This window comes from Rhea pennata, chromosome 6 (assembly GCF_028389875.1).
Source record: "Rhea pennata isolate bPtePen1 chromosome 6, bPtePen1.pri, whole genome shotgun sequence".
Classification (NCBI taxonomy): Eukaryota; Metazoa; Chordata; class Aves; order Rheiformes; family Rheidae; genus Rhea; species Rhea pennata.
This window is the reverse complement of record NC_084668.1, coordinates 21785587-21806346: the sequence shown is the minus strand read 5'-3', so window position 1 is coordinate 21806346 and position 20760 is coordinate 21785587. Positions and strand designations below refer to the sequence as shown.

Sequence of the window (20760 nt, the reverse complement as noted above, 5' to 3'; positions counted from 1 at the left end):
ATAAGTTAATATTTAATATTAGTTACATCTGTGCTTGGGTAAACCAATCTGACCAAAATATAAGCTTGCAATGATTTAACCTTCAATTATGTTTTCATGATTTACCCAACTGCTAACAAAGATTCAGGCTTGTGACTCAATATAAGAGAATTAGACTAACTTACCTTTGCAATACCTGAGAGCATGAACACTATTCTTGAAGCAACATAGAATCATAGAATTGGTAAGATTGGAAGGGACCTCTGGAGATCTTCTAGTCCAACCCTCAAACGAGTGGCCCACAGGGGGACTGAGCCTGTGACCTTGGCGTTATTAGCACCACGCTCTAACCACGCTGAGATACTCTCACTACTGACACCCTTTTTCACTTGTTCTGTGTAGATGTACAGAACCCACAGATTTGTTACACAATACTCATGACTTTTCAGAAAATCAAAGGTGTAACCTTTAGCATTCACGATTTATATGACCATTTTCTAAATATTAAGAATGACAAAAACATCACACAGTAGCACAAAAATATATTCTGTAGTCTAACTGAAATACATTTTCCTTTATTTTTTTTTTCCTTCATCAGAAACTGTTTTGCTCAGGAAGATCAATAATTTAAATTTAAAGAAAGCCTTTCTATAACTATGCTGGCTTTTTTTCTCAGTGCCTGGGTGCAGCTGTACAGTTGCAGGGGGTGTGATACTGTCACACCATTATCTAGCACTTCAGAAGACTGATTTTATATATATATGTATATATGTATATATACACAGAATCTTGACTATCACTATATACAACTGGGGCTTCAAGCTTCACCTAGTTGGAGATGGACAGAACTGAAAGACCAGCAAGTAGCTAAATAAAACTAGTTGATTACACTTTAAAACTTTTGCACACTCCAGCATATTGTTAGAAACTATACTACATGGTCCTTCCTTGCAATATTTCAAGGAATAGAGACAACGTTTAATATTTCTGAGCTGTTCAGGTCATTCCTGGATGTACTGATTTTTGATGTACTGATGACTTACAAAGAGTACATCAAAGACGTGGTGGTATTGCTTCCATCCAGTTAAAATGAGTTAGCAAAACAGCCTTGGGCGGCGGGGGCTGCTCAAAACATTCATAAGACATCCACAGATTGTTGACCATTTGGAAATTTTGTTTAATTTAACTTCTTTTCGGTTGTCCTCATAAATAAGTGGACACAGTATGGAACCAAGGCAACTACAGTAAGAGGCATGGCTGCACTCTTACAAAAAGAAAGAATGTAGAATAAATACTCAGTATGAGTAGGTATCCTAACAAAGTTATACAGCTGCAGTGTAGCTAAAGAAGCAGCTATACACAATATCCGGAAACTTACCTTACAGCTATTTTTACCTTTGCAGCTTGTGATGAACATTTCGGAATTAATACCAAGACCTAAGCCAAAGAGTGCACCTAAATTTCTCACCAGTCCAGCAAATGGAGTTGTGTCAATGTTTATCCAGTCTGGATTGGCACACCATTTCTTTGCCTTTGGAACAGACCATAGCAAGTCAATATCAAGAAGTTTGAGGACTAGATAAAAGCCAAGGGCAAAGATGAAAAGGAACAAGTTTATCTTGATGTACATTCTCAAGCTTGCTGTCTGAATAGCAGGGGTATGCTCAAATGCTTCTGCCACAAGCATTCCTGTGGATTAGAAACTCAGTGTTACAGAGAACATCATACTTTCAAGAAGCAGTTTTTACGGTCTCGCTGTAGAATTGAGTTTTCAATATAGAAAAAGAATACACATGCATGCACTCTCTCTCTCTCTCTTCTCTCTCTCCCTCCCCCCCACTCCTTCTGTGGTAAATGACAAAACGTTTTTTCCCGCCCAAAGCTGCTAATTTGAAAAAAATATAAAAAAATAACAAGGTACCAAGCTCTACATGGTTTTAATGTGAGAAATGCCATAGGCCTGACTGCATCTCCCAGATGACAACCTATCAAATATTAAATATAAAGCAGAACATATTCCTCTTCTAGAAGAGTCTCCATTCAAAGACTGGTCCTGGCAATGCAGGTTTCAACATCAGTTCCCATACGGACTTCAAGTGTTGAAGGAGAAAACACAGAACACAATTATCTTTTTAGTCATGTCATCCTAGTTGGGCAAAGGAGAGCGGACTGCCAGCTGCTATCCTGTGCTGCCTAGATTGCTCTGCATGTGGGAAACAGTGGGAGAGGCACCCCCTGATCAGTGCTCTGGTCACTCTCATTGAGATCAGATAGATACTAAAGAGACTGATCATCATCTAAACTCCCTAAATACCAATTTGAAACATGCTTAAGTAATTCTGAAAAATAATTTTGGGGGTCTTAAATCACTAGGGATATCATACTGCTAATTTGGCTTTTTATCTGTTCTGACCCTGGTCCCTGGCCCCATGCTCATCCACACTGCATACGTGCTGGTTTGCTCCTGTGCTTTTATTTGAGTGAACCAAATAGATTCCTCCTGAGAGGAAAGCGCAAGCTGCACAGAAGTTTGCTCCATGGGCCTTGCGATGCAGCACAGATGCAGATCAGCTCAAAACACATTCTAATAAGTATGCAGTGCAGGTGCAGCCAGGGCAATCCAACTTGCACTGGTCTTTAACAGTGTGGACTAACGAGGTCAGCATAAACTGGTACATGGGCAAGGGCTCACTTCCTGTGCGAATCACAAAGACAGCAGATAAATACTGCCTTGCAAATTTTACCTTTACACTATCATCAAATCCTTGATCTCCCAGAGAGCACAGAACACCATCACAGCTGCAGGCTTAGTAGCACTACTAAAATTTTCTTGCCTTTTTTTTCACGTGTCACTATTTTCAGCTTTTGCATATATGTTGGAAAAAAAACCAAAAAACCAACAAATCAACAATTGGCAACATTACCAGCAAATACTCCAAGAATAACTTGATGAGGAAAATGTGTTGCTATGAATACTCTTGAGATACACACACTGATCTGGATAATCCAAAAAATACTCCAGAGAAATGACCACGTCAATCTGAGAGAGAAAAGGAAGATGTTTAAAACATAAGAACAAGAAATCATATTCATCTACTAATTTGCCCCTGTTCTCTTTGTGCCAGGGTCATATTTTATCAACTGCAGGTTTACAAGTGCAAAAGTTTACACCTGGCTGATTAAAAATTGGAAGTCAGTGTTAAAATATTACCAAGTGTAGTTGATCTTGCAGCGAAATCCAGGGCTGCTGTAACAGACCCCAGTCACTTAGGGCCTGTGACACTATCACGTCTTAGCAAAGTGAGGCACCAATAGCAAGTTAAATCAGAATTTCTACTCTCCCTACGTTTGTCATCATGAAGGCATATTTAAACTCCTCAGAAGATCATCAACTTGGTCACAAAATTCACATATTACAGGGAACAACCTTGTCAAGCCATCAAAGCAGTAGTAACGTTTCCTCACAGAGCTAAAAGTAACACAGTATAAACAGTGCCAGCATTTTGTGCCTTTGCTTTAAAACAGAATGACTGCTCTCAAAGCAGTACATTTATGTATTATCCAAAAGCTCAAACAAGTAAAGCCAATTAAAAGAACTCAAGCTTTCCAACATTAAAGACCTATTACAGCCTTTAATAGGAGTTGATTCAGAGATAAGTTGATGTGGTGACTGTAAATTAATGAAATATTACCCTTTAAACATGCATAAAGCCTCTTTATCCTTTCTTTTTTTTCTGCAGCTGAAGCAAATCATAATGAAGGTATTTTTACAAAGTAGACCAAAACAGAGACTAGTTAGTTGAAATAGATCCATTAAAAACATAGCATGTCTATAAAGAAACATCTGTATGAGTATGTGAGAATGAAAGACACTTAACCTGTGAAGGGTAACTGCTGATTTATCTTTCCATCCAACTGTGTAGCTCAGTGCTGCTGTGACCATTACATACCAGACACAAGAAGATCCCATTGCATGCCCAGAGGGGCTTCCTAATACACAAAAATAAAAAATTCAGGCTTAAAAATGATGACTATAACATCTCACATGTAGAAAATATCTATTAGCAGTTATTCAAGCACCTAACCATTTAGAAAGAAAATTGTTAATAAGGCCTGAAAGAACATCATCTGCTTCTCAAAAGCTTATTTTCTTAATATGACTTTTTCAGAATAGGAAATCCAGAATGCTTGTCAGAAAACAAGTAATGACTTTCTCATTTTTTTAGCTGGTATGCTGTTTGGAAAGCATAGTATTTTTCCATGATTTTGATCTGTATTATGTTAGCCTAGTTGTTACTTGGCTATTAATGTATTTATAACATTATCATGTCTATACAGCTTTAATTACTCATATTTTTTCCCCAGAGAGTCAAAGGAGTATATAAAATATAGGCTGACAAATTTGAGTAATGTGTATTTCTCTGCAGGAACATGCTTATAGGGATGTGTCAAACCCTATTTCTTCCATGTATCTCAGCTTATGGCATACCTCAACTAATTATAGTCAAAGACATCTTGATAAATTTGAGTAGCCACAAGCCTGCTTTACAAATACCAGTTCTGAAACTAGAGCTGATGTTTTGGCAAAATGCTGTTATAAATACTAGAACCCCTGTTAGGGCTGCAGTATACAATGCAGACTTTAAATGTGAGGCTGAGATAGGTTATGGATAGGCTGCCTTGTAATTAAGGGGAGTGACAATTGGCTCTTTGTAATATTCTAAATTATAGCACCAGCATAACTTAGATGGCCCTTCAAAATTGCCTTCTATCTGCTTCTCAAATTATGAAGTCATTAGCAAATGGTATTATGATCAGTGTATTGTGATTAGTAATATTACAGTCCTGAAAATTTGCATTTTCTGTAGTTCTGTAATAAACTTGGAAATGTATTTGAAGTAGATGGAAGAACTGTGTTTATTTAACTTTGATTTATTTTGCAAACTTAAGGTGCTGTACAATGTCCACTAGACTGGACACAGGTTATCTATAGAACCAGCACTTGGCAGTGATGCTGTAATACACTGGACTAATTGTCTATCCATGGTACTCTAAAACAAGGAACATACATACAATCATATAGAGATTGATAACTACTTCTTTTTATTCCAGGTATAATAATGTATGATGCAATTTATTTTAATTTAGTGAAGGAAATTTTCATCATACTGGAAGCAATATGAAGCAGCAGAGAAGTTTCCACATCTGTGAAAACCTCATGATAACTAAAGTGCTGCTGGCATGATGCAAGGGAAATGATTCCTAAAATTATTTTGTCATTTCTTTTCACTGGTAGTAGAGCTCTGTTTCACCATGTTTAAATTCAACAAAAGGAAAAAAAGGAAGAAGAGAAAATTAGATTATTGGAAATTGTATCAGACTGTTTCACCTTGGCTTTCTGTGCAGACAACAGAGAAATAAAAGGGACAAGGTTATTACACTGGCAGAAGAAAATGTTATGACACAGATCACAAAGTAGAAAAATATTTTAGTGAAGCAGCAAAGCAGAAATTTCTAGGGAAGACAAGCTCAATGATTTCTAGCTACCCACACTTACTTTTGGTATTCTGCTAAGAAATCTATTTAGTAATCAGGCTAGCAAAATTTTTTTTTTGCATTTTGTAACAGATATGCATGACTTCTTAGGTCACATAAACCACACAATAAAACAAATTTCACCGATAAGCAAAGCATGTCATATAGTGTTAGAAAAGCCTCTTTGTTGTTGCTGTTGTCAGAACTTCAACAGAAGTTCTACATTTCATAGCCCACCTGCAAATTATCTACTAGAAGAAGCATAAATTCCTCTCTAAGGTTTATGTTTCGAAACATTACAAATATGAGAGAAAAGCCACCTGCAGGTTTTGGATCAGTTCACTACAAAAACACAAACCAAATTTAGGTCCTTCCCATGTAGGCATATAAACGGTCTCCTCAGTTTTCCCTTTGTTCAGCTGCAGAGTTTGTATTTTACATGTTTTTTTCTCATTGCTGTGTCTGCTTCTCCAATCTTTTCATATAAGTTGCATACACAAAAGTGGGAATCAATATGATAGTGGTACCCCTTGGATAGAAACAGGAATGGCTGGTTACTTGAGGAAGAAACTTTTGTTTCAGTGAATCAGAATGACACATACTGACTGGGTCCTAATGCTGGGCTTGAAATTACATAGTGCCAAACGGGCTCAGATCTAAAGTCTTTTGAAAAGATCTAGAGGACCTTAATACTTTGGGTCAGGCCCCAAGTGAATTCAAAACAAAGATAGAGTAAAAATCCCTAAGAGCTGACTGAAGATCAAATATAGTGTAAGCATTATTAAAGCCTGTCTGATACAAGAGCTTAAAGCTTCTTGTCTGAAATTACAATGGGTTTATAATGGAAGATATCACAAACAACGTGCAGCTCTGCAATCCACGTAAAAGCATGCCATGAATTAAACTGATTGAGAGTTGACTGACTGAATTTAGTTTATCTAATTTCAGATATTAGGGTTTAACAAGTTCATTTGAGACTTCAACAGTATTGCATTTGAGTTCCACAGAGAAGAGAATGAGATACAAAAGAGGTAACATAAGTGAAAATGAAAAGGTTTATTTTAAAAAATATATATTTAACTTTCTGCTATCTGTACACAGACACACACACACTCAGTGCCAGTGTCCAGTTACCAATACAACTAAATAGTTAATACATTTAATATAAATTAATAGTTAATATATACTACTTCCTTTTTCTCTTCCTATGTTTTGATATCATTTTTTAAATAAGGTCTGAGATTTGTACATCATATAAGATCTTCATAAGTCACATCCTCTCCAAAACCAGTCACTCTCTTTGAGTGTTACTAGCTGCATTAGTTGCACCAATGCAATCTCCAGCATTTCTTACCTGGCCCAGTTTCACATGTTATAGGAAACTGTTCAAGGCATGGGCTTGACTGATTGGGATACATCATTGTTTCCTGTACCCACCAGTATGGACGATGACCAAATAAAATCCTAACAAAAAAAAAAAGCACAAACTCAATAAAAAGAATTCTGTACGAGAAGGCCACAACAAGGCATGATAAATAATCTTACAATGTATACAAAGAACTGTATTACTGAAGCCATCCTCTAATAGATCCTTAGGTTCTTCTTATCAAAATGTTAATTCAAACATATCTTAAATATCTTCATTGTGAAGTCCTATTTTATAGTTACGGAGAAAAGTCTTCTTGTACATCACTCAGAGAATGTCTTCTAAATGAGGCACATATAATCACCATCATAAGAAATACCAAATTTTAAAATAAACAGAACTTCTTACCATTTAAATATGAGGTTGAACCAATCACCAATGACTGCCACCCATATCATTTTAGTACCAACCACTTGATTGAGCTGAAACCAAAGAGGAAAATAAATTGAGAATATATTCCGGGGATCACCAACATGTGACATGAAATTAAGGAAGTCCTGGTAAGCCCTGTAATCCTTCTGTAAATGCTGAATGATAAGAACCCCATTGCTATGAAGGAGATCCATCTTAAATTGATTAAACTGTACTTGAAATATAGTAAAGTTCCTTTAATCTTAAATTTCTAATGAGGGAGAAGGAGAACCATGGAAGGCAGCTATTAAAAAATGAGAGAAAGTGATTGACGTTGCCTTTATATTGTATCAGAGTGGTGCACTCAGCCATTCCCGGAACATGTGACTCCAAATCTCTAAGAAAGCATATGAGCGTGTTAATACTGGAAAGCTTTTCTGTTTGCAAATTTTAATTGGAAGAAACTAAGTGAGCTACATGCTGATCAGCAGCAAATCGTGGGGAAAGTTTTGTGGAAACACAATGCATGACTTATGCAATCCTTTGTATGAACAGTTGGAACATGTTTGCTTGAATTTTTTCACAGTTCATTTGTCTGCAGGATGGACATTAGTAATGTGTATACTTGATTAAGTGTTGCCTGTATAAAGGATAGAAAGAATACACAAATAATTGGTCTTTGCAGAAATGTCATTGAACCTGTACATTTTAATTTGAAATAGAATTTGGCTACTATACTGTATCTAATACTTGACAGAATACGTTTTCAGTAATGAAAAATACATTCACCATCCACACATCAAAAATACTGTTGAACACTACATTTTTTTAAAAGTGCCAATTTTCTCAAAACAATGAAAAACAATTGTTCCCTTCATACAAGAAGCCATGTTAATCCAGGACGCACTGAAGATGAAGTCTCTGAATCATGTCATTCAGTATCACCACTCTCTTGTGTTACTTGCAAGTGCTGCACAACGCTGCAGAAGGAGCTGAAGCCCGACCTGAGATCCCCTCTGTTCTCCACCGCCCAGCAGAAACAAGCCCTGCTGAGCGAATCAGAAGCAGGTAGGGAATGGATGCTTAGGAGCATTTCCAAGTGAAGCACTTGGGTTCTCCAGGATGAAGAGACAAGAAAAGCTCATGAGGAAATTAAGATTCTGCCTGATAGTGGGGTTTTAACAGTACGCAGCAAATAAACAATGAGCTGTATGTAGAATGAATGGGAAAAAATTACCAAAAGAACACTGATCAAAGCACAAGAAACAGAATGTGACCACATGTTCAAGTGGCCCACGTTAAGGCTGGCCAAGTAGACAGGATATAACAAGCTTTCCAAAGCTCTTCCTGGACATCTGATTTAGCTCTTATCAGATCTAAATCTGATTTATTAGTATATCAGATTTACAAACCTTAGTGTTAATAACTGTAGCATAAGAAAAGAACACGTTCTTCTGTGAGGTGGCTATGCAAGAAATATTTTTCTGAGAGATTAAATGGATACTAGAAGTCTGATGAATGAAAACGCCACTGGATCAGCAAGAGCAAAAACTTCAGTGCTTTAACACGGTTTAACATTCAGACATGTCTTCCATTAAAGATCATCTATGTTTCAAAAACAATCGAAGTTGGAAAACACAATAGCTGCATACATTCGCTGTGTAAGTACACAGTGCTTTCTCTATGGCACTTTACACTAGGCATAGTGTAATAGGGATATGAACCACTGTTTTTGCTGAAGAGTGACTTAATAGCTTAACATGGCTTTATGATGTGTAGTCACGGAAGCCACATGGAAACATTATGGAGATTCAACAGATTAGAAAGGATAATAATTAAATGGATTTAAAAGACCTCTTTTGCTCATATGATCTCACATTTACTTTAGCTATTGAATCTCTTTTTAGAAACTTTTACTAGATTCAAATCCTGCATTTAGTCATGTACAAAACTTAAGAAAGAAATTTAAAATTATATGCGCTGTTTCTGAATAATTGCTCTAATATTTTTGCTGAACATTAACTGAATTATTCACTTCAATTGCTATCACCTGATTTCAAAGAAATTCCTCTTAAAAGCAAAATTTCAGGATGTTTCAGCAATAAGTATTTCCTAGCTTCTTTGCTGCAGGTGCTGGCTCTGGTTCAAGTCATCAAATTAGGCAATTGTCAGTAGCTGTTATTTGGGAGGTGTCTTGCTAAGCGCCACTGCGAAGGAGTGATAATCCTATTGCTCTTCTCGGTGTCCAGGAAGACAACCATCATACCAATGAACCAGCGGGAATTAATTTTCCTTCTCTCAATCCTTTCCCAATAAATGACCTATACAGAAATCTCTCTCTCAAATAACTTTTATATCTTATTATTAGAGGAAATATCATTTGCTACAAATTTAAAGTATTTCTCCTTTGAAGATAGGTAGACCTTACAATAACAACAATAACAACAATCACTCTTGTACCTGCCTGAGTTTGGTTTGTAACAAATGTGAAGAATCTGAGTTTTTTTTCTATTTGCTTTTCTAGTTTATAAAGAATAAGTAGCTTCAAATATTAGTGTAAATATCAGATCAGTTGGTGACAGATTAACAGCCTCCTTATTTATAGTACTTTGTTAAAACAGCAACTGTAATTAGATAAACCTAAGTAAGTATTGTTCTGTTCTGGAAAGTATTTTATAACAAGTGGATTTCCATCAAGATACAGTTTAATGTCCTCACAAGAGACCAGCAAGTACTCAAGTCACTTTCCAGTCCCTTTTGGACTTTTTTTTGCCACTATTGGTAGTTACTAGTATCAGAAAAATTGCCTGTCTGACACAGGATATGCAGGACCATTTCAATTACTTCTTACATACTTGCATTATTTATGAATATAAAAATATCCACTCATTCTACCCACTTGGATACTGCTGTATCTGCTCAGACTGAACTCACTTCAGACATACCTATTGAAGCACACTTTGGTACTCTAAAATTTAGTTCATAAAATATTTGAAAGTAGATTTGGCAATATTTCTGTAAAGTAACCACTTTTAATATAAATACTATGAATGTCATAATACTGATTTTCATGTTAAAGATTTTACTGCTGATTCATATGCTGCTAGTCTATGCTTAGATAGAATGAAAAGCATCTTAGATATAATGCGGATATACAAAAATGCTGCTAGCTAACAGTAAACATATAAATTTGCTTTATTGTTTTCCTACGTTCTGACTGTTCCAGCAACTTACATCCTTAGATATCTGAGCTATCATATTTATGAAAGCTGTCTTAAAAGAAAAAATCCACAACTTTAGAATAGAAAGCAGGAAGGTGCAGAACTGACAGCCAGATCACTGATAACTAGTGAGAGAGGCAGGTCGGGATGTTGTTGTGCCTGGAAGCATTTAGGATCATGCTTCACTCAGCTGGCATGTGACATGTCAGTCATCTGTTACGTGGCAAGAGATCTGAAGCCTGAGAAACTTTCTTAGCTCTAGCAACCACTAGAGAAAAGATGAAGAACCATATTTTGAAATATTGTATTTAATAATACATTTAAAATCTGAAAAGGACAACTACTTCATTGATAGGCTTTTTTTTCTCTCCTTTTCCTCACACAGCGTTGCAAAATGCATCTGTAATGCACTCAGTCTTTTCAGATCACTTAAGATTATATATGAAATAAAACTAGATTTGTGTATTTTATTAAGTGGAATTGCAAGAAAAAATAGTGGCATTTATAAAATGGTCAGAATGTATATGCAAGTAAGTTTTTAAATCAAAGGTTTTGTCTTGTTTTCATATGATAGAACTAAGATTTGGTCTTTACCTGATCAAATGAATTCTTAGTGGAAAGCAAAACCCTTTGAAATAACTGTTTGTATAAAGAATTTTTATTTCATTGATAGTTCCTTGATTTATTTTATTTTCCAAGATATGCAAAAACAGAGCCAGTCTAGCGGTCTATATATTCTTGGTAATAGTTTCAGAAACAAAGATCATGTTGATGAACCACAGAAGGGAGGATAAAATGTTTACAGCTACTTTTCACCTACAGATCAAATATTACATAACTGGTATCATATGTTGCTAAGCAAATGTTTGCAAGGGAAGGAAAACCCATCAAAGCAAACAGTTTCTAAAACACTGTTAATGGAAACCTGTGTACTGGGCCTACCTTTCTGGTACATTATGTTTTGTTAATTGAACAATAACATTAATTTCTATGTCATTGTTTTCACTGGCATGGGACCAGCTATGATAATTAAATAGCAATTTAATAAATTCACAAGTAAACACTGTATACAACAGCTGGCAGCTATTTTCTTAGGTGTAACTGTTTTCCAAATGGAACTGCTGAGAAAACAAATCTTATTTTTAGAGTTGGGAAGAAAATCTTTGAAGAAGCTCCTACTTACTTTCTGTATTTCATTCCCCTCAAGTGTTCCTTACTGGACCACACAGCTGTAGATCAGGCTTCTTTAGAGTTGGACTGACCAGTAGAGGTTTAGCAAACACTCGTCCCTTTCTCTTGGTTCTGCTGTCTTAATCTAATCCTTCCTAGATACGACACTGTCATTATTCCTCAGACCTTAACGATGCAAATCTAAGAAATTTAAAGATAATCTTGTTTGCAATATGACAACAAAATGACAAACTACCATGCTTTACAATACTTGCTTATATTTGTGTGTGCTTGTATATGTAACTATAAATGATACAAACAATGCATGGAATACAATTCTGGCACATTCCTGAAAAAAATAATCTAAAAAAAAATGCTAATTATTACAAGGAGCTACATTTTAGAAATCACAAACAATGTTGAAGTTTATTGGTGAATAAAAAGTATGATCCAGTCTGCAGGTTGCATAAACTGCTAGCATAAATGGAGTCTGGATACACAGGGGCAAGAGCCCTCACTGCACCTTTGTTTCCTTTCCAAAAAGATCACTCCCTTATTTATTGCCATTCTCTAATTCCCCAAATTAACCCTAAGCCAGTTGCAGCCCAGTGATGTCAGAAACCTGCCAAGGGAAACAGCTGAGTCTGCTTGTTAGGCCCCGGGTCTCCAATTCACTCTGCCCTTAGCAGCTTCCCTACAAGCCGGAGTAGTTCTCCAATCCTGAATTTAACCAATCACTGGAATAACCCAGCATGGACTTTCAGCTAGCAATAAAGTAAAACAAAAGATGTTTGTTAGCAATAGCCTGCCTCTTGGGTTGATGGCCAATCACAGGTAATTGTCACCCCGTTGCTGCCATCGTACATACAGTACATACACGAATGTTGAGTATACAATGTATATTATACAAACCTGAAGTTTAACAAAGTAACTAGGGTTACAGACGCTTCCATAAAGAACTAGCAAAGGCAGAAAAAAAAGCACTCAGATGCTACAATTAGATTGTCTCCAGTAAAGCTCACGGTGCTAGAAATAGGATAAGTTGCTGTTAAAACTTTCTTCAACAATTACCCCATGGCTTGAGTATGACAGACATTTAGAAAGGTCCATTTCACAAAGTATGTCTGGGCTAGCATTATGATAAAGTTAGGTGAGAGTTTTGGATTATGGAGCCTCTTGAATCAGACTTAACAGAGAATTTAAAAAGTACGTGGCTTGCACTAGTTAAGGTCATGAGGCTACATTTCTATTTGTGGCAGGTAAGAGCTGTCAGTGTGAACAGAAAAATGCTGTCTGCAAAAATCACCATGCTTCATTTAAATATGGAGTGGGTAAGTCTATTCTGGAAAGTGTATGATGTGGAAAAGTAAAATTAAGGTTAGGTTATACTGTAAGGTCACAACTCCAAAACTACAAGCAAGGCCTCCCAAATCAATCAGAAAAAGATTACCAATTAAGGTACAGCTGGAGCTAGCAAATGGCATAGGCTATATTTAATCTTTGGCGAGTGAATATTCACAACAAAGGAATATGATTAATGAAACCTACAGAGAAATGTTAACTGATGAAGAAGACACTTAACTATCTGCAGAGTTAGTGCCAGCTACTGTTACCTGTTATCTAGGTTAACAAGAGTATTCAAAAGAGACCAGACTGAAGAACTCCACCAAAAGACTAAAGATTAGAATTCAGCTTTTTTTAAAGTTAGTTACAATCGTATTTCATAAACTCTTGGGGTTGAGGAAAAGATTTACATTGAGAAAGTTATCAGCTCAAATAATAAAGGCTAGTAACATCAGAGGTGACTTTTATATTTTATGTTGGCAGATTTCACTCAGCTGGGTTTAAGGTTGGTTCAGGAAAAGGAGAGAAACAGCCTCAATATATATAAAAACAACAACAACAACAACAAAAAAAACCCAAACAAATAAAAAAAATGAGGTACAAGCTGCATCATGACCAGATCTAAATGTGGCTAGGTAATTGTCCTTGAACCAGCTCAGCTTCAGGACATTTAAGTCTCAAGCAGCTAGGGGAACACTGGCCTAACAATATTTTTAGGACTTGACACAGTTAATACTGGTGAAGATATAAAAACTGGAGAACAAGTGTCTAAGTCAAGCGAGACTGAAACGTGACTAGGTTTAAAAGATGCTGCCCAGCAGCAGCAGCAGTTTCAGCCAAGGCTAATACAACTGAGAGTCACTGGTCTCAGCTCAGACTTTGGTTGGGATCCTGTTAGGGCCATGAGAAGCTAATGGGGGAAGAGTAATTAATGGTTTCAGGAAGCAATCCTTGATGGTATACTAGGCTCACTTTATTCTGGTATACCAGATATATATATCTAGTATTCTGGTAATCCCAAATAATACTGAAGTAAATTAAAGCTAGGACAACTTCATTAGCTATGATAGCAAAAAGATTAGTAAGTAGCCTCTGTGATAAATTCTACTAGAAAAAGACTCTGGTGTCATGAAACCATCGTTCATGATGACAGAGGCTGATGACAAGCTTAGGACGGGTACAGGTCGGGCTGCAGTATGATGCTTTTGCCAGTACCGGAAAGGACCGCATTTACCTCTGCAATTGGTTTCTCTGTGACAGGCAAGCAGCTCCCACGCATGGGAGAATTCAGGCTTAGAGAATTACAGAGCACTCAGGAGAGTCACAAAACCGAAGATTTGGCCTATCCCAGGTACGTTACCTGAAGAAATACAACTAAACACTGGGAACGGGATCAGCCTTGGGAGCCGTGTAAAGAGGTTAACCTGCTGTTCAGCTCAAGCTTGGTTTCCTTCGCAGAGGATAACGGAGCCACGCTGAAATGAGGGCGGGTGTGCGTGAGCGCTGCCGGCACAGCTTACACAAACAGCCGCAAAAAGGCTGTCCGCGAAAGGACGCCGGCCCGCGCGGCGGCGCCTCCAGCTCGGCAGGCGCTAGGCGGCGAGGCACCGTCTCGCAGCAGCGGGCAACCCCAGCGCGGGCGGCCGCGCCGCACCGCGGAGCCCGGCCCAGCCCCGGCGGAGCCGTTACCGCGGCAACGGCCGCTCCCAGCATGCCCCGCGGCTCCGCGCGGCCGAGAGGCTGACTCACCCAATCAGTCGTGCTCTTGTTGCGAGGCGCCGAGCGGCGCCGCCCAATCGGGAAGCGGCGGTTGGGGCGGCGGGAAGGCGCCGGCGGTTTGAAGGCGGGTGGGCGCCGCGGTACGGAGCTCGGCTGGTGCCGCCAAGGCCGCGCCGCGGCGGAGGCCGGAGCCCGGCCAGGCTGCGGGAGCGGGACGCGGCGCGCCGCGGCGGTTTCTCCTGCAGCGGTGAGCTGTAACTGCTGAGATTGTCTTGGCACCGTACTGAGCTCGTGTGTTTGTTGTAGCACCATGTCTAACGTAAAGACAGAAGATGAGATAACCCTCTTTGAAAGAGAAATAAAAGAGTTTTGGACGAAATTCAAAAGTATTTACGGCAGTGAACAGATCAATCAGACTTTAGCACTGAGAGATTCATGCAAGGAATCCATAAAAGCACTTTCTGGTAAGACTACAGTATGTTCACGTTACCTCGGGATTCTCCAAGTTACCAAACCTCTTCAGTTAACTGTAATTACTCTCCATTACAGAGAAATGGTCCAAGAAATTAAAAGAAGAGGACCTGATGATTGATAAAATTCAGGAGTTTAACAATGGTACAGTATAGAGTTTTATTTATTATGTTTTTCGTTTCTAAAATTAATCTAGTATAACTGAGCATTTTTAAGCTGACATTCTCAAAGACACTGCAGAGCCAGAGTAAAGACAGATGTGAAACTAAATGCATTTGGTTACAGGCTGTAAACTGTGCAAGTTAAAAACAATTTGCTGGAGAATTTCATGGATACAGTAAGATTAAGCTTAGTTAAAAGTTTTGCCTGTGGTGTTCTGGGTGCTTAAGAATGAACAAGTGGTTAAAACTTAAAAACAAAAAATTACAGTGCCTGCTGACTACAGTGGAAAAAGTAAATTAAATAAATAGATTAGTGAAGTTAAATATTGTGAAGTTACTTATGCCTCTTCCATATTAGCAGTGGAATATAGTCAGTCTAGGATTAGCTACTCTGAGTTTTGTAATTAATCTTCAGAATCTTAGGTAAAAATAAATTGTGACCATATTAGCAGTTAGTGTTTCCGTTTGCTTTCTGTCAAATGACTTGTCTGCAGAGAGAATCCACTATGCTTAGGCTTTGACCAGACGTATTATTCTGGCACCAGAAACAAATTGCATATGGTTGAAATATCAGAGGAGCTCCCTACGTGGTAGCTTCTCTTTTGGTTAAGTTTCAGTGTAAACACTTTACTATATAGAGAACATCAGATATAAGTATAATGCTGACTTTCATATCCAATTGAGGTAGCTTGCATTCCACTGGATTTTATTCAAATGAGTCATCTCAAATGGTATAGATATGGAATAACTAGCGGGGGCCTAATTAATCAACTGTAAATGTTAATATTTTCCTGCTTCATTTCAGAGATTCTCCAGCAGAGCAAACACATATCAGAAAATCAGGAACATTTGACAGAAATAAAATCTAACCTAAATCATGAAGAGGAGCAAAAGAAGGACTTGACTGATAGTATCCAAGAGCTTAAAGAAGAGTTGATGAAAAAGAAGGAAAGTAAGTTTTTTGTTGAATTAAGAAAAAAAAAAAATCCTACAGAAACCATCTGGAGTCTATATGGCTTTGCAGTATGTCCTCAAAGTAATAAACTTAGATATCTAAATAATGTCCAAACTAATAAGGATGCAGGATGTGGAGATAAGGTGAAGAAAATCTTTAAATAGCAATGTAAGCGTTCAGTTATCAACAAAATTTGCATTTAAAATGCTTTCATTCCTCATTCTAGTCAAGGCTGTTTAACTAGTTACCACTTGTAAACTCACAATGAAAAGTTTAAAGATACTTAAATAAATCATTATCAACTTCAAGTAGCAAAGTGCTTTTTCCTTGGGAAGCTGACTGGACAACAATGGGAAGCATGAAACAAGGTGAGGAAAGGATGCTGCAGGAGAACACTACTCAGAAGCAGTTCCCTCCTCTCATGCTGCCTTTTGATTCCTTCCCACATACCCCTTGTTGACTTGTGCTAGAATACTTCAAGAACTCAAACCTGAACTTCTAATGTGAGTTATGAGATTGGGACAGGTGAGAAGAGGAGAATATCTGGAGCAATTTGTGGATTTTGATTTGTTACAACAGATAACACTTTTTAACCCTGCTTGTGATTAGCCAAAACTAGCAGCTGTAATTAGCTGTTACTTTGTTTAAAAGTTTTTAGTTAGGAAAACAAGTGAACAATTATTCAATAAACCATTTTTTTAGAACAAATACGATAATAGGCAGTAATTCAGTCAGTAAAATTAACAAGCAGATTTTCTTAATAGTTTTTAGCACTTTTTCTTGACAAGCTTTTCTCCTGTTCTAAGTCTTTTCTATCTGTTTTACTTTTACTTTGATACTTACAATAGCTTTTAAAATTCTAGTAATCGCTTCTAAAAATAAGGCCGCTAAAGAGAGAGTGGAAAGACTATGCAAGTCTAAAGCACTGTTTGAAGAGCGTCTTGGACTGGAAATACGCAGAATTCATAGTAAGTTTCTGTAATTTTTGTGTGCAGTGATGTAGCGTGGTAAATGCTGAATTGTGTAGTGAAGAATAAATTAAGTTAAATAACTGAAGAAGAATGCAAGCCTCAGCTCAAATCCACTTACTTTAGTTGAAGTTTCTGTAGCGTATTATATCTTCCTTTCTTACCTAGGTGCATTCACTGTAGCCATTTTCATTGGTGGCAAGTTCTGAATTATCAGCAGGCTTACCCTGGGCTTTGGAGGGTGGCTGCAGCTTGCAGCTGCTGGCATTAATGAAGAGAAGTTTAAAAATCTTTGTAAAGCTGAGGAAGGCAATGGTGGATGATAACTTTGTCAGCTAACTCAAAGTCAGTCATTACCATTGTCTCTCAAATGGCAGAAGACGGTATATTAAAACACATTTGTCTTGCCAAGTGGTTTGCTTAATTTGTAAGTATTCTGAAGACTATTAATTGAAAATGAGCTGGAGCTGAATATTGTGATTATTATTTATCATTGAGACTCTCCAGCAAATGTTAGCAGTGTTAATGAATTCTGTTTGTGTTCACTTTAGATGAACAGTTGCAGTTTATATTCAGGCATATTGACCACAAAGATCCTGAGAAGCCATATGTGTTCACCCTTTCGATAAATGAACAGGGAGATTATGAAGGTATGTGAATTTTAAATATTTAAATAAGAGAATAGAATGTGATATCCTTTTTTGAAAAAGAAAAAGGAAGAGAGGAGTTTAACTTAACTTTCATTACGTTTCTAATTTAATGAAAAACTTTAAGGCTAGCATGGAGTTTAATGGAGTTTCTCTGTTCAATTTATATATGAAAAACACAATTGCTTATCTTCATTTCCCTCCATTTGTGGAGTTGTTTACTTTGTCTCAAGCAAAGCAGGAGTAAGAAGATATATGGAAAGACATTGTTGCTTTTCCCCTCTTAGAGTGACTGTTTATGCTGACAGTCATACTTGAATCTGTTTGAGAAGCCTAGTGGGCCTAAAAACTAGGTTGCCCACTCTTAAATCCCTACAGTTGTGCGGTAAGGGAGAAAGATTAAAACTAGAAATCCAGCATTGCCCTTCTGTAAAGGGTACAGCTTTTCAGATCTTAAAGCTGTTTTTTCTCTTTTTTTGACTGAATCAACTTGAGTTATTATGATAGCTAGCTTCTAGATGAATGCTTCTGTCTTTCTGCTATGCCCCCCTAAGTATGAACCGAAAATAGACTTCTACTCTTACAAATTCAGATATAAACTGTGCTCAAGTCGAAAGTTTATTGCATGCTGGGCTACATCAGTTCTGAGTCTGCAGTCCATCTGCAGAGCAACAAAAATGCACAGGAACATATTCCAGCTTTTGAGGCAGACTATTGATCACTGAATTGCTGTAACAATTCCAGTGAAGTTTAAGGAGGAGCACAACACTGAGTGGGAAGTCTGGAAATTAGAAAAGAATTCTGTGTTCTTTGAGGCTTTGTCCTCACTGAAAGAATGATTACTAGGCTGCTCAAAAATAATACTGAAAAAAGAAGCTAAAACTAAAGATAATGAACTGAATTGTATTTCATGAGTATGTTAAATATTAAAACTGAATTTTTTTGATAAAAACAATCTTATCTTTTGGAAATTTGTGTCATTTTAGTGACTTCCTGTTCTCCTCCCCTGGACTGTATAGCAGAGTTCCAGCTAAAAGTGAGAGAAACTAACAATTTTTCTGCATTTATTGCCAACATCAGAAAAGCTTTCACTGCTTTGTCTTATAAATAGTCTGTATAAGATTAGCTTATACTTCTGTTCCTAGCTGCACAGCATTTTTATTTCTCCTTCCTGTATTGTGAAAATCTTTTATCCATGTCTTGCTCTAATTTCTAAATAAAGAAAAATAACTAAAATAGTATTTTAGTCTGTTATCATTTAAATGTATTTGGATTACTCCCTGAACAATAATACAATCAAGTACTTCCTTAGCTGAATGTCTCTAGACATGTGAATTTGGATCCAGTAGGAAGTAGCTAAATTTGCCTTCGAGGCTTTTACCTGTAGAGGTTTCAGAGCCTTCCACTTCAGAGGTTTGTAAAAGACTAATAACACAGTATTTCCATTCAGAGCCAGTATTCATGTTTAGACAGTGGAAGAAAGTGGAAGCCAAATGAGCAGAGATAGAGGTGTTTCACAGTGATAGAAAAGTACCTGTCATGCTAGTCATGACTATTAAAGTATATTGATTTTTCTGATATAAGACAGATTACACTTACCATCTATACCAGATAGGAAAGTGCCTTTTTAAATATTTATGTTAAAAATATATATATATATATATATGCTTCTGCTGCTGTGTGTTTTGTGTATCATGAAAGAGATTTATTCATTTTTAAGCCTCCAGTTTGTTTATATATTTTTGGTCATCAGCGTGTGATACAAAAGTATCGTATCCTTGTCCGGTGCCTATTTCTGTTGCTAATAACAGAACTGATTGACAACATATTGTCTTGAATGGAGCTCTTGGTAGGAGCAAGAAAGAGCTTTGTATTGATAGGAAATTCTGGAGATCTGAAAGAGAACATTGACATATCCCTGAGGTTTGTGGCTACCAAAACACTTGTCTGAGCCAGAACAGCTGGACCATAACTTGCATGGTAACGGTGAGTGCAACACTTAAGATTATCAGCCCTAGTTTCTTATTCTAATTAGCTTGTTGGGAATATTTTAGAACAGAGAAGTTATAAGCTTTATGTAATAAAGCAAAATTAGAGTGAAGCATTATTCATTATTATATTACATATAATATATATTATCATATATATTATATAATATATAATAATATATATAATAAATATATAAAATTATATATATTATTATATTATATCACTGTCAGCTGAAATCTTAAGACAGGGCGAGGCCCAAAATGAATTAAGGTACAAAATATAATAGTGGTTGCAGATAAGTCATCTTTGTATTGTGCTGCCTATCAGGAAGACTAGTACAGTCACAGTATTCAGCTTTATTTAAAACTATTCTTTTTGCATCTTATTCGTGAAATCTTACTCCTTTTCACAAAGTATTTAAATGCAAAATGGAAACCATTTTTCACTTGATAAGATTTTAAACAATAGGATGTCACTTAATTTTTAGGAGTGAATTTAATAAGCCCAACTGAATCAAAAAATAATAATGATGCCTTGCAAAACACAAGTACGTAGAAAGGAGTGATATAGCAGCAGGTCATGAAATATAAAGAGTAAAAATATCCAACACAGTAAAAACCCTATGAAGTAATATTTGGAATTCTAGAATTTCCTAAAAACTTTAAAGTATCTTTTTGTAGAACATACCAAAATATTTTGCTATAAAAACAAAACTGCTCTATATCAGTATTTTTCATGAATTAAAAAATTCTGCCTTTCAAAACAGCTCCCTGCCTTAAAGCACCTGTTAAGTAGCTCCTTCTGTCTCTCCTGAGAGATGCTAA

The 20760-nt window shown here is 36.8% G+C and overlaps 2 protein-coding genes across 2 annotated transcripts; one reads left to right on the top strand and one right to left on the bottom strand.

Annotated features, from left to right (window-relative positions):
* Positions 1-750: 750 nt before the first annotated feature.
* Positions 751-12635, bottom strand: G6PC2 (glucose-6-phosphatase catalytic subunit 2). The gene is made up of 6 exons (XM_062578890.1): positions 12624-12635; positions 7289-7506; positions 6869-6978; positions 3858-3969; positions 2904-3019; positions 751-1668 (listed from the first exon to the last, which is right to left on the bottom strand). Exons 1-6 carry the CDS (start codon positions 12633-12635, stop codon positions 1157-1159), a joined length of 1080 nt encoding a protein of 359 aa, XP_062434874.1. The 3' UTR covers positions 751-1156.
* A 2420-nt stretch (positions 12636-15055) lies between these two features.
* On the top strand, positions 15056-19087 carry SPC25 (SPC25 component of NDC80 kinetochore complex). The gene is made up of 6 exons (XM_062579164.1): positions 15056-15209; positions 15295-15360; positions 16183-16329; positions 17196-17300; positions 17852-17950; positions 18934-19087. The coding sequence occupies exons 1-6, from the start codon at positions 15056-15058 to the stop codon at positions 19056-19058; spliced, it is 696 nt and encodes a 231-aa protein (XP_062435148.1). The 3' UTR covers positions 19059-19087.
* The last annotated feature ends 1673 nt before the right edge of the window (positions 19088-20760 follow it).